Source organism: Mus caroli, unplaced genomic scaffold (genome assembly GCF_978045245.1).
Source record: "Mus caroli unplaced genomic scaffold, Mus_caroli_1 scaffold_20, whole genome shotgun sequence".
In the NCBI taxonomy this organism is placed as follows: domain Eukaryota; kingdom Metazoa; phylum Chordata; class Mammalia; order Rodentia; family Muridae; genus Mus; species Mus caroli.
Window position 1 is genome coordinate 4866933 of NW_028227275.1, and position 13890 is coordinate 4880822.

Consider the following 13890-nt stretch of genomic DNA (forward strand, 5'->3'; position numbering starts at 1 on the left):
TCAGCTGTCCACCTGGCCATTTAGTGACGGTCATAGTGTCAGTCTCCCATAAGTGGTTAAAATGAGAAGTTTTGGTGAGTGTGTTCCCACGTGTGGCCTGGGAAGTCCAGATAACAGGCTGGCAGAGACTGAGCCAAGCCAGAGAAAGGTGAACAAAGGTAAGGACAGGGAGGACTGTAGGTGACATATAAGCCCAAGGCTCCTACTGCTTCAGTGTTCCCCAAAATTAACAATCAGGGGGTCTGTAGAGATGCTCGGTGGTTAACAGAGCTTGCTGTTCTACAGGACTCAACTTTGGTTCCCAACACCCGAGTCAGTTGGCTCACACCATCTGTAACTTCTGTTCCAGGGAATCGGATGCCCTCTTCTGGACTACACTGTACAGTACACATGTGCAATCACAGAGACATCCATACACACATACACATAAATAAAAACAAGAAGAGAATTTAAAAATGAGTCAGGTTTCAGCATGTAGTACGAAACTCCATTCTAGGCTTCCAAAGGCCCCCGTAGTTTCGTTTCTGGGCTGATCCTGCTCGGAGTCCTCCTTCACAGGCTCAGGCGTGCAGTGACAGCTCATGAGGCTCTTGGAGCACAGCAAGAGCCTCGAGAGAGAGCCACAGTGGGCTCATGCCTTGTCCAGCTGACCATCAGCCTTGCGCCTCTGCACACAGCAATCCTGACAACTGGCTACGGCCCAAGCCACTCTGTCTCCCAATCTGATGCCTTGTTACCAGGTTCTGGACACCCTCTCCTGCACTCTTTTTCCAGGAGAGCTTTAAACAATTAAGACCAAACAAAAGCTAAATCCAATTGTGTTTGTTCCTTGCCCAGAGCTACCCAGTGGGTTTCCACTGCTGAGAAAGATGCTAATGTCCTGGCCTCCACCACTTGCCTGGCGGTGCCACATTCCTCCGCACCTGTTCTTTCAATCATCCCACCATAAACAACCATGAACTAGTCTATCCTGTGCTCACCACTGGCCCTGGCTGTTGCTTTTTCCTCTGCCTGGCATCTCGTGGTGCCCCAGATCACACACTACCTCCCTTTGGTTCACTGGGGCCGCCACCCCCTTCACCACCAGTCAGGGTCTTGTCTCTGATTCAGCATGTGCATCACATGTCACCTACCCATGTCACCTGACCTCAATTACAGAGTCACCATCTGTTCTGCTAGAGGGCAAACAAGTTTTCCTTTTCCCCTCTCTCCCAAACCCCACCTCTCCGTTTGGATTCTACATCTCCGTATGTTGTCTAAGCTGGTCCTGAACTCCTGGCACATCCCAGCACCTGGCTGAATATAAACCAGGACTCACAAATGCCCAGGGCCTCCAGCTTGACTAAGTGAGCACCCCATTCATCCGTGGGCGAGCTGGGGACTTCAGCTGAGCGGAGGGAGTGGCACTCGTAGTCTCCCACCCCCAACGGTACATGTCCAAAGGGACTGACTTCAGAGATGAGAAGGTTTCTCAAGTTCTAGTATGCCAGGGTGGTTGTGCTCAATATTCACAAGGCATGCAGTTACAGGTAAATAAACATCTCGGGCATTTGTAAGTTACCATGGTTTATCACTAAAAGGGTCTAGCTGTGCTGTGGCATCAAGACAAGACAGAGAGGGAAGACACTGCCCATGATCCTGGTGGGTCATCCACACTCTTCTGTGGGTGAGAACACAGTATGCTGCTCTCTCGACATGGCTCCCATCTTTCACCCCATTCCCCTAGACGCCTGCGAGGTGTCTCTCAGCATCGACACAAGTGGAGTCCCCAGCACTGTTAGCAAATTGAGCATTTGGTCACTTTAATATCACTATCAAAAGCGTCCCAGGACAAGTCACTCAGCTGATGTTTAGTCCGCCTGGTCTTTAACACACCATCTAAAGGCCCTTTCCTATGAGCAAAAACCCCTGCCCTGGGCCCAGTCAGAGGTATTCTTTGTGCCCTCGTCCTAGCAGGCAAAAAGGAGCCACTGTCTACCTGGACATCAGCAGCTACAACCAAGCAGATCACTAGACTCTGGGAGAGCAGGCTAATTAATTAGCTCCCTGAAGGCAGCAGGTCCCCTGCAGGGGCAAGGAAGGAAGAAGAGATGCTTTGAAAGATCTAGATTAGCTACATCCTCAGTGGGCTATCACCCGTAGAGTCAGGACGTCTGAATGTGGCTCTAATCCTTGCCCGGGTACTTACGGGCCTTTTTCTATATAAGGACTTAGACTGTATGGACCGAACCCCACAGAGTAGCGCTGGGCACTACCCACGGCTAGGTCAAGGGACAAGGGTCTTCCTCTGAATCTGACAAAGGCACAAAGAGTGCAGAACAACTCCAGGTACTCCCCATTATGAACAAATGCACGGGTATTTCTTTAGTTTTCAGCTTCACAGTCAATCAGCAGTCAGTCATTGCCCCATGAACTCTGAGAGACAAAGTCAGACACAGCATAAAACTGGCCATGGGCTTTCTTTTGCACATGTGTATAGAAGGGTGGACATGTCCTGCCACCTTCACCCATGCATGCACATATATATATGCAAGCTGCAGGACTATATCTTCTGCCTTTCTTCATCACATTCGACCCCCCCACACCCATCCACCCACCCATCTACTGATCCATCATCCATCCACCCACCTACCCATTTATCCATCCATCCACCCACCTACTTACCCACTCACTCACCCACCTACCATCCATCCATCCATCCACCCACCCACCCACTCATCTACCCATCTACTTACTGAGACCAGATCTTTCACTGAACCCTCAGCTTGACCTTTCAGCTAGGCTGACTGACCAGCAAGGCCCAGGGATATCTGCCTGTGTCCACCCCCATTGCTGTGGTTATCAACATAAGCCAATGGCCCCAGATTGTATACAGGTGCTGGTATCTGAATTCAGGTCTATGCTTGAGCAGTAGGCACTTCATCCACTAAGCCATCATCCAGGCCCCTGGCTGAGGATTTTCTAAGCCAGCTTCTGTCATTTTCTATTCTACGCATAATACACACACACACACACACACACACCTCCACCTCTCCCTTTGTCAATTCTCTGCTGATAAATCTAGCTGTTCCTCGGCCTTTTTTTACACACAGAAGACTTTCTAAGGAAGCATGGGACTCTTGTTTGGCGGCTGTCATATTTAAGTGCAAAATCCAGGATAAATCAGACTAGTGAATTAGAAGTTCTAAATCCTCTTAAAAGCTTGAGTGTTCCACAATTGGCTACAGATAAAAAAAAAAAAAAAAAAAAATCTGGCCACTAAATCACCGTACTTAGGGCCACACAAGCGAGAGATTGCAGCCAGTGATGGCGATGACATCCTAGAGATCGACCTTTGAAGTCGCTGACACCAAGGGAGAGACAAGTCACCCTGGGGGTGAGGGGGTGGGGACAGGCGGAGCAGCTGTGTGTATCCACCCTTCCTGAGTGCTGGTTTTCCATTGACATAGCAAAGTACCACTTTCTTCATAGGCCAGACAGCCACAGGACTCTTCCAGGAACACAGATAACACCAGCATCGATTACTAGGAAGGATTTGGATTATCCTGGCTTCTTGGGCAGAAAGCCATTTCTTGCAGTCTCCGATTTCAGCATGAGGCCAACTGAGTCATTTTTATGAGTTTAAAGAAGAAGAAGAGGAGGAGGAGGGGGGAGAGGAAGAGGAGGAGAAAGATGACAAAGAAAACCCCGCAGGCTATTTCTATAAAAGGGGCTGCATGAAGAAGCTCCAGCAACTGTTACCAGACAACACCGTGGGATCCAAAAGCTATCCTGCCTACTTGATTAGGGAGAGAGAAAGCTCAGAGAGCACAGTGGACTTCTACAATCCACTCTGGGTGCCGGTATAATTTTCTCCATCACTGGAGTAGATAAATACAGGTTTATCCTCTTACAGATCCCCCCCGAGCTGCTCGAAATGTGAATTATCCCTTTCTACATTTGGAAGGGAATATAAGCACACAAACCCGTGCCTATTTATTTTCTGAAGTGTTTCCCTGAATAGGATTCCCAGTAGCCTGTCCTGCAGACATTGCTCAGCACACAGTAAACACATCAGCGGGCACACAGCTCCCTACTGCTGCTGCTGCTGAGTTTGGAACCGGGCTCTGGCTTTTGTAGCTGCTTTGTCTAAATATTTTGGGGATGGTTCAGTCAGGGTTTGAACATTCCAGCAGAGGGGCTTTCCCACAGTCTTTTCATACCACAGCAAAGGCGGACCAGGGTACTGGACGGGGAGAGCAGAGAGGGAGGTACCTGGTGTCCCCGTCTGGAAGCAGTTCCCTCTGTAAGACCAGGCTTCCTCCCGAGACCACAGGGAGTGAGTTGCCGCCTTCTCGGTAGTAGTAAAAACTCAACATGGTTGGCGCTCAGCTGGCGACGGGAGGCTGGCACAGGAGGCAGCCCTGAAGGCCCAGGCCTGAATCAGCAGTGAGCTGCCCGCTGGAGTTTTCCATAGGACATTCAGGCTGGGGCTGGGAAGGTCACACTGGCCTCTGGCTTCCCTGCTGACAGGCAGAAATGACCAGCCTCCACACTGAGGCCCCCACATCCCAGGGACAGCTCCCTGGGGACAGAGTGACAAGTACCAGATCCAGAGGGGAAGTGACCCTGGGGTCTGTGTTGGAGGACCAGACTTCACACACACACACACACACACACACACACACACACACACACACATACACAGGAAGCCAGGAGGCTATCTTCAAGAACAATGATCAGCAGGTGGGTGGCTGAATGAACGGTCATCAGCAGAGTGTCCACAGAATAGTGTGGCAGAGCTCTGTGAATGGACTAAGTGAGATGCCAGCCCAAGCATGTTCACACACGTGGACGGTCGGTTGACCCCAGTGCCAGGCTTCGAGCGACATTGGTTTGTAAGTGAGCAAAACTAAGACCATTGTTCCCGGGGAATCTGCCAGTCCATCCAGGCTCATGAGGTTGGCTTTCTTCCAAAGGTCGTCCGGCTAGGGTTAGGATGAGCAGACAGGGTTTACAAAGTCCTTTCGTCTTCGGGGAAGACCGGTTGCCAGGGGGTGTTGCATAAAGAAATGACCCAGAAGTGATCGCAGTTCCCAGTTTCAACCTTTCAAATGCAACTGGGAAAAAGGTGGGCATGGAAGGACCCAGGGCACGGGACGCAAACTGCTTGGCGGCTGCCCCAGGGTTTGGCGAGTGTTAATGGCACTGAAAGGGGAAGCAGGTGACAGACAGGTGGTGGCCACAGTGTCCCGGTGGTTACCTGCCATCCTCTACTGTGAACAGAGCTCTTCTCCCAGTGTGTGAAGGACAGATGCAGAGAAGCGACGTACATTCCAAGAGTTAAAAGAGAATAATGAATTCCTTTCTCCAAACATTAACTAACCTTTCCATGTCTCTTTCCTTCCTTTCTCGTGACCAAAACAGGAGGGGGAGACAGACCGACGACAATAAAAATCATCAGAAGACGTCAGAAAAAACCATTCAGGGGAGGAAACGGTGCGGAGAATCGTCTTCAAATACCACAAACAGGCAGCGTGGAAGACAGTAACGTGTGTGGATGACTGCAGGACCCAGAAGGGGCTCACCATCTCCAGTCCTGGTGTGTGTGTGTGGGCGTGCGCGTGCACGCTCCATGCTATGCCTCTGGAGGCCAAAGAACAACTTACAAGAGTCCGTTCTCTCCCTCCTTCCACCATATGGGGTTCTGGGCATTGATTCTGGGTCCTCTGCTAAGCCCCATCTTTCCCTTACAAGTGGTGTTTTAAGTTTCTGTCCCCATGTGGAGTGTGGATGTGTTTTGTCCTGGCCCACACCAACTCTTAACAGCAGAATTGTTACTAAGAGGTGGTGGGGCCTCCGAGAGTTGACGGCGCAGCTCTCTAGGGGCCCGGTTCCTAGGACAGACACGGATAGCAGCACACTGTCCGCACACAGGCTGGGCAGATGCTAGCATCCTGTTCTTGGACTTCTCGTCCCTCAGGACCACAGACCCCAATAAACCTGCTCTGAATAAATGAGCCTGTCTCAGGCACATTTATTCTGTTTATTCTGTTACAGTAACAGAAAGCAGACGAAGGCCATTTGAAACCCAACTTGCTTTTCTTATCCTTTACATTTCCCTACTCTGGATGAACAAGAACCTACAGCACCTGTGTGGGTACCACACGTTCAGGCGCTGTGGCCTCACATCTTCTAGGCTCTGGGACCATGATTCAATGATCTGTGGTTCATTGCTCCTGACAGGTGACCTTGGTTCTCTTTACTGGAGGGTCACTGTCAACCCCACCATAGCAGCCATCCACACACTATTCCTTGGCTACAGTGATACAGACAGTGTGCAAGAGCAATTCATCTTCTGGTCCTGTTGGGTGAGAGACAAGAAGCTGCACTGTCAGTGGACGGGTGTGGTTGAACCGCTCCGTCTGCAGCTGTGAGTGACATTTGACGGATGGTGGATGTATTTGTTGACCTACGGTTGACGAATGGTTGGGCACACTGTGCTCTGAGCTGGGCCTGCGACCTCACCACCAAGGACCTGCTGGGCGACCTCACCGTTGCTGGTGACAACGGGAATTCTTCTTCTTCATACAGAAATGAGTCTGACAAATCACAAATCCCCTCGTCAGGGGGTCTTCATTCCAGAGGCCATCTCTTCCTCATCAGCCACGTGCGGGAAGTGAAGAAGCTGAGCCGCCATATTAAATTCTCAACCCAGTGCACAGGAAGAGTATGAAGAAATGGAGGTTAAGATAACCTTGTGGTCTCCACAGTCTCCCAACTGGTGAGAGACCGGGCCAGGACGTGAACAGAGCCTGTCCGAGTCCACCAAACCTCCATTGGCATTTTTGGAAGTCCAATTTGTTGGCAAATCTTTATAATTTTAAAATAAAACTGGGACGCGGGCACCCAGTATTCTAGAGCTCAAGAGGGAGGTTTTTATACTGAAAACTAAATGCTCTGGGTTTAATTTAAAGTTCTGATCTTTTAGGGTGCCCAGCCCCGGCATCTGCTGATCGGCGGGTGCCTCTGCCTGCGCAGGAACAGGCTCCAGCATGCTTGATTTAGCACACAGCCCTTGGAAGGGGGCAGGGGGGGGGGCAGCTCGGCCTTGTCTTTCTCGTCTATTAATTACAAGCATTGTTCCCTTGGAGCTCCCTCCTTTCCCCCTGAGCGAAGGCAGCAACCACCTGATCGCTCTTATAATTACACAAGCAACACATTTTTAAATAGGGAACTGTTTATATATAACACATGCTCGTGGAGAAACCCAGACTACAGGATGGGAAAAAGAATTATAACCAAGTGCCATTTACTAAACACTCCCTAGGGGACGAAGGATGGAAGGGCCATGTGACTCGAGCCTGCAGAAAGGAGTTTATCCGACTCAGAGAGGCAGCCTTTGTTCCTGTCCTCTGCCTCAGATGGGCCCGGAGACTCTCAGCCGGGGACCTGGGAGGGCTAGAGAAGCCTAGGGGACTGACAACTGGGTGAAGTCTGTTCACTACTCTGCAGTGTTTTCTTGAATTCTGACCTTGTGTGACGTTCACTTGAGCTTCTGACTTTGTAAGTGACATGTTAGAATGCAGTGTTTTCCGGGGGTGGGCAGACGGCTCTTGGTGTACACCCCCAGTGACTTCCAGTGTTCACGACATCAAGACCATTCCATGCCTATCTGGTGGCTTACCCAGTTTTCCAGACAGAACCATTTCATCTTGCCTGCCCTCCAGCGCCCCCTGGCAATGCCCTCGAATTCCAGTTCCTCTTCAGGTTTCCTTCCCCAGTCTCTCCGGGCTCCCAGTCCTACCCTCAGCATTTTATACATTTTATTTTCTGTGGATACGTCCAAGCATTCTACAAAAATTTAACTCACGGCCCAGGCAGAGACTGCATGGCTCACAGACTGCAGCTAATGGCTTCCAACTGCTCAAGGGTCACTGTTGCATTTAGAGAGGGCTCCGTTCAGGACCTTGAGGGCACAGAGCCTTGTGCTATCAACTGTAATTCACATTTAATGGAGACTGCCCTAGCGATTTCTTCTGGAGGGCCTAAGAGTCACGGTTTACGAGTCCTAAACTCTTTGGTACTTTTCCTTTTGTGTTTTTCTGTGTTTCATAAATGCTTTTTAATAATCAGAAAGTTAGAGAGACCTTTTAATATATGAATTTTAAGTAAAGGACAGTTTGGAATATTAAAGGCCAGCGGCACAAAAATGGAATAAAACAATGTGGCTCTGCCATCTAGTGGTCACAACACAAAAGGGCAAGAGGACATGAAGGGCTTAACACCAGGCATTGGGAGTGTGTGGGGGCGGTGAGGTTTCCCAGAACGGGCCCTGAGAACTCTTCCAGCCTTCCAGGGAGAGTGAGTGGGTAATTCGGTTCTTTTTTTCTTTTTCTTTTTCTATTTTTTCTATTTTATATAATTAATAAAACAGTGCTTGTATAAAAATTTACACAAAGTTGCTAGGGAGCATACAAGTTCCAAAACCGACCCGGGTCTGTGGTACATTCAGTTTTGTAAGGGTGCACTCAGATCAGTGTAACAGGAAAACGTGATGTGTTATTTCATTCCCTTTGGTAAACCTATGCTTGTTACTCCTCTCAGTATCGCTCTGATACCCACGTTGTGCAGGGTCTGCGCTTCCTGGGATGTCAGACATTAAGGCTGGATCTACAAGAGACAAGGACTGCCCACAGCAGCGACAGCCCCTGGGCCCTCACCCCCCCCCCCACTTCAGAATGACCCAGTGACCTCCAACCAGGGGTCTCCAGGTCCCTCTGGATCAGGGAGGAAGCAACTGTTGGGGGGATGGTAGAAACCGAGGCAATCTCTACAAGAACCCAAATGGCCACACTGTGGTGTGATCAGGCCAAATCCAGTCGCCACTAAGTAGATCCTATTGGTCGGTTGATGATTGCTGCTGATTTGAACCCCTCACCCCCTAACTTAAAAGGAAAGAAAGGTTTGGGGTTCAACACTGAAGGGGAAGGGCAGCGAGCACTAACAACACTAGACATTGATTCCCTGACAAACGTTTGCCATCAGACAGACACAGCCACATGAACTAAAGCAGGACTCAAACACTACATTCAAGAGTATCTTGGGTAATTCAGTTCTTAATTAGGGACCGCTGTGGAGTGCTACTGTCTCCTGCCACTATCCTACCTGATGCGCAGCCTTAGATAAGGGATGGATGGGGAGAGAAGGCACCGCTTTGTGTAGTTAGGGATATCCTGAGGGGCCAGCCACACTCCCCAGAGCACCCGCACCCAGGGATGATGGGTTTCCAAATTCCCTGAGGCTGTAGGGCAATGGTGGCGCACGCCTTTGATCCCAGCACTCAGGAGGCAGAGGCAGGTGGATTTCTGAGTTGGAAGCCAGCCTGGTCTACAAAGTGAGTTCCAACACATCCAGGACTACACATAGAAATCCGGTCTTGAAAAACAAACAGAACCCCAGGAGAGATAGCTCAGTGGTTAAGAGCACTGACTGCTCTTCCGGAGCTCCTGAGTTCAATTCCCAGCAATCACATGGTACTTCACAACCATCTGTGATGGAGTCCAATGCCCTATTCTGGTGTGTCTGAAGACATCCGTCGGTCTGTCTGTCCACCCATCCATCAGTGGTGGGTGAAAATGGCCCCCATCATCTCACATATTTGACCCCAATCAGTGGTCCCCGATTGTTGGAACTGTCTGGGAAGGATTGGGAGGGACAACCTTGTTGGAGGAAGTGTCACTGGGGGTGAGGCTCAAAAGTCCATGACATAAGCAGTTAGGTCTCTCTCTGCATCATGGCTGTTGCCTCAACATGCAAGCTCTCAGCTACTGCTCCAGCACCATGCCTGCCTGCTGCCATGCTCCCCAGGATTATCGCAGACTTCCCCACACTCTAGAACTGTCGATCCCAATAAACTCTTCTATAAGCTGCTCTGGTCATCGTTTCTCTTCACAGCAGCGAGACAGTAACTAAGGAACTATCTATCTATCTATCTATCGATCTATCATCTATGTATCTATCAATCATCTATTTATCTATCTATGATCTATTTTCTATCATCAACCTGCAATCTACAAATCTTTCTATTGCCTTCCACCTGTCACTGCCAATCACTGAACACAGATCTTCCCAGGAATCAGTCTCGAGCCAGTCCATTCTGCATGCCTCTGTTGTTTGGTCTGATGGTACTGTAATGCTAAATTCTGTACCAGAAGGTCAGGGCCTAAGAGTGAATTCTCACATTTGGAAGCTTTTTTTTTTTTTTGTGTGTGTGTGTGTGTGTGTGTGTGTGTGTGCAAACCTTGTTCCTTGATTTAAGACGTGGTTAAACGGACAATTGTCTGAGGGTTTAGAAGGAGGTGGGTTTTGAGTGACCTGGTTGGGGTGGAGAAGAGAGAGAAGAGAAGAGAGACTGGAGGAGAGGATGACGCTGTCATATGGAGAGACGGGCCATGAGCACATGGGCAGGAGAAACAGCAAGTATCCCGGGTACACCACTGGGGGGGTCGCCAGGCCAGCCGTTAGAAGAGTTGATTAGGGGTTATCCCCAGTAATTGTCAAAGCCAAATAAAATAACCATAGACTGATTCTCATTTATTTGTAAGCTAGTCGGGTTTAAGTTTAAAATCGTTGTACCTTCTACGCTCCTCCCCTCATAGCGTTAACGGTCTCTGTGGATCAGTTCTCTGTTCTCTCATCAACAGAGCTTCTGTGGCCAAGTAGAAGTGGAGGCACAGGCTTGATCACAAAACCTCTGTTGCTTTCTGCCTACCAGGTACCCTGGAGTCTGGCTGCCCTGTCCCACCTACTTGACTTCTAGGTCATCTACCAGGCATTCCAACCTTTAGACATCTTGACACAACTTTATACCTACATGCTCAGAAGCATACAAAAAAGTTGCTAAAACAAACAAACAAACAAACCTCACCATGTTTTAAGTAACACTGTGCCCGGCCACACTCACAGATATTCTTAACCACCTGTGGCTGGGAGGCTGCGGATTAGAGGCGTGCCCCGCCACACCTGCCTGAGAGTGTGAAGTCTGTTTTCTGTAATTAAACCATTATGTTTCCATAAGGCAGAAACTTCCCTATGTAACAGGGACACTGCAGTTGTGCACACCTGACTGACTGCTAGACAGTCAGTCCTGCTTGCCGCCTCCCTGGCTACGGGGTAACTCCTTCCCAGCAATCCTATGTAGCCTGAGGCAGCTCTGGGGTGCTGGCATTTTATTTAAAGCTGTGACTGATCAAATTATCCTATTGTGAGAGCCCTGAAATGACTTCCTGGTCACAGGACCACTTCAGAAGCACCTGAGTTTAGCTCCACCCTGCAGCCCTGTGAAGACCTTGCTTCCCACTGCAGCCCCAAGGCACTCACAGAGCCAAGGCTACAAAGGCACAACAGTGGTCAGGTTCTAGAGGCGAATGACCGCAGTTTCAAATCCCGGCTCAGCCTCTATGCCACTTAGGGCTAGGAACAGTGATGACCACACATCCTGGGATCTGAGAAGTTTGGGGAGGAGGGGTGGAACCTAGAGGTTAGCCTGGGCTACATGGCAAGACCATCTCAAAGAACAAAACCAAAAACCAACCAAATTATGACACTTGTTGCATGGGACTTCCCTGTTCCCTGTCACTTTATACTTAAGACACGAGCATAGTAATATAGTGAGTTATAGGATCTGAAGTGTATGTAATTTTTAAAGCCAAGGAAACTTTAATAGATGAAAAAAATTTTCTATCTTAGGTTAAAAGAATAGCAAAGTGAATCTTAGGGGCCTTACAGATCCTAGGTGCATTTTATTTACACGGATTTTCTCCTAGTAGTGTTTTTTTGTTTTTTGTTTCGTTTTGTTTTTTGTTTTTCGAGACAGGGTTTCTCTGTATAGCCCTGGCTGTCCTGGAACTCACTTTGTAGGCCAGGCTGGCCTTGAACTCAGAGATCCGCCTGCCTCTGCCTCCCGAGTGCTGGGATTAAAGGCATGCGCCACCACTCCCGGCGGTAGTGTTTTATTTAACACTCAGTGGTCACAATCCTCTTATATGCAGTTGTGTAACGGGGATGGGGCGGGGTGGGCAGACAGAAACATTTTGCCAAAAGTACAAAGTTTCTCACATACAGACAAGAAACTGGTGGACAGTCAAAAGCATAGTGTATCAGAAGAGCTTTGGGCAGTGCTCACGCGCCTGTGTCTCGCTGTATGTGCACTTTGCTCTGTGCAGAAAAGCCAGTGAGCACAGAGACACTTTGGCTCAGATTCAAGACTACTGTGTGTTGTGAACTGCAGTGTCCCTGTTACATAGGGAAGTTTCTGCCTTATGGAAACATAATGGTTTAATTACAGAAAACAGACTTCACACTCTCAGGCAGGTGTGGCGGGGCACGCCTCTAATCCCAGAGGCAGAAGCTGATGGATCTCTGAGCTCAAGGTCAGACTGATCTACACTGCAAGTGCCAGGACAGCCAAGGCTAAATAGCAAGTTCCTGTTTCCAAAAAGTAAAAATAAGAACAAAACAAACAAAACCTAATGAAAACCCTAATAAACCCAGTAAAAGAAAATAATATAAAGTAAATATATCCTTATTCTCATTTTCACACAAAAGTATTCTATTAGTGTAGCTTTAGACTGGCTTGTGTTGGAATGTTTGAAACTGCGATGTGACTTACCGATGTGATTTTCATAAAAGAATTTTTAGCTTGGGATTAGAACAGAATTCCCAACCATTTCTACAACTGCCTTACCTGTACTTGGGTAACTTTCTACTATACGTAGATACAGCGGTTATTGTTAGCCTCGAGAATTTTAAAGTCAACACAGCAACTCTGTCAAACTTGAAAACCTTTTAGGTTCTACCGCATCAAATATTCAGCTAAGATTTCATTTTGTTGTTGCTCTTGTTTGTTTATTTGTTTGTTTTTTAGACAGGGTTTCTCTCTGTAGACTGGGCTGGCCTCAAACTCAGGGATCTGCCTCCATCAGCCTCCCATAAGCTGGGACTAAAGGCTTGCACCACCATGCCTGGCCCAACTGAGATTTCTCAAAGTAAAAATAATCAGGCATATCCATCTCACTAGTGCAGACTCACTTCCAGCTTTGGGAACTGGTAAAGTACGTGTCTGCCAAGGACTTATTTTAAATAGATTCTTTTAATGTACAAGTGTGAGTAAGTGCATACGTGGTCCAGGTGACTTTGTGTGTGTGTGTGTGTGTGTATGTGTGTGTGTGTAAGTGAATATAGGCATCCAGGTGACTGTATTTGTGTGTGTAAGTGCATTTGTGGTCCAGGTGGCTCTGTGTGTGTGTGTGTGTAAGTGCATATTGTATGTGTATGTGTTTAAATGCATTTGTGGTCCAGGTCACTGTGTGTGTGTGTAAGTGGATATGTGGTTCAGGTGACTCTGTGTGTGTGTGTGTATGTGTGTGTAAGTGCATATATGCATCCAGGTGACTATATGTGTATGTGTGTGCAAGTCCATTGTGCATCCAGATGACTGTGTGTGTTTAAGTGCATATGTGGTCCTGGTGACTGTGTGTGTGTATGTGTGTGTGTGAGTATATATGTATATCCAGGTGACTATGTATGTGTGTGTGTGTGTAAGTGCATATGTGTGTCCAGGTGACTGTGTCTGTGTATGTGTAAGAAGTATATATGTGGTCCAGGTGACTGTGTATGTGTGGGTGCATATGTGTGTCCAGGTGTGTGTGTGTGTGTGTGTGTGTGTGTGTGTGTGTGTGTGAGCCATAGGGCAACCTCAAGTGATGTTCCTCTGGATCCACCTCCCTTGGATGCTGAGACAGTGACTCACCAAGTAGGCTGGACGCTGGCCTGTGAGCCCCAGTGACCTGCCTATCTCCACCTCTCTAGACCTGAGACTTTAAGTCCTGACCCGGATCTGGCAAATTC

At 48.5% G+C, this 13890-nt stretch overlaps 1 protein-coding gene across 2 annotated transcripts in view; it reads right to left on the reverse strand.

Annotated features, from left to right (window-relative positions):
- Positions 1-13890, reverse strand: part of Casp7 (caspase 7) — a 39653-nt gene that overhangs the window by 12603 nt on the left and 13160 nt on the right. Inside the window, exon 1 of one of the 2 annotated variants that reach the window (XM_029472670.2) lies at positions 4255-4409. The exons of the other annotated variant lie outside the window; for it this stretch is intronic. Within the exon in view, the coding sequence (XP_029328530.1) occupies positions 4255-4358 (104 nt within the window). The 5' untranslated portion in view covers positions 4359-4409. Of the gene's footprint in view, positions 1-4254; positions 4410-13890 lie in introns of those variants that run through there. 2 annotated transcript variants of the gene reach the window in all.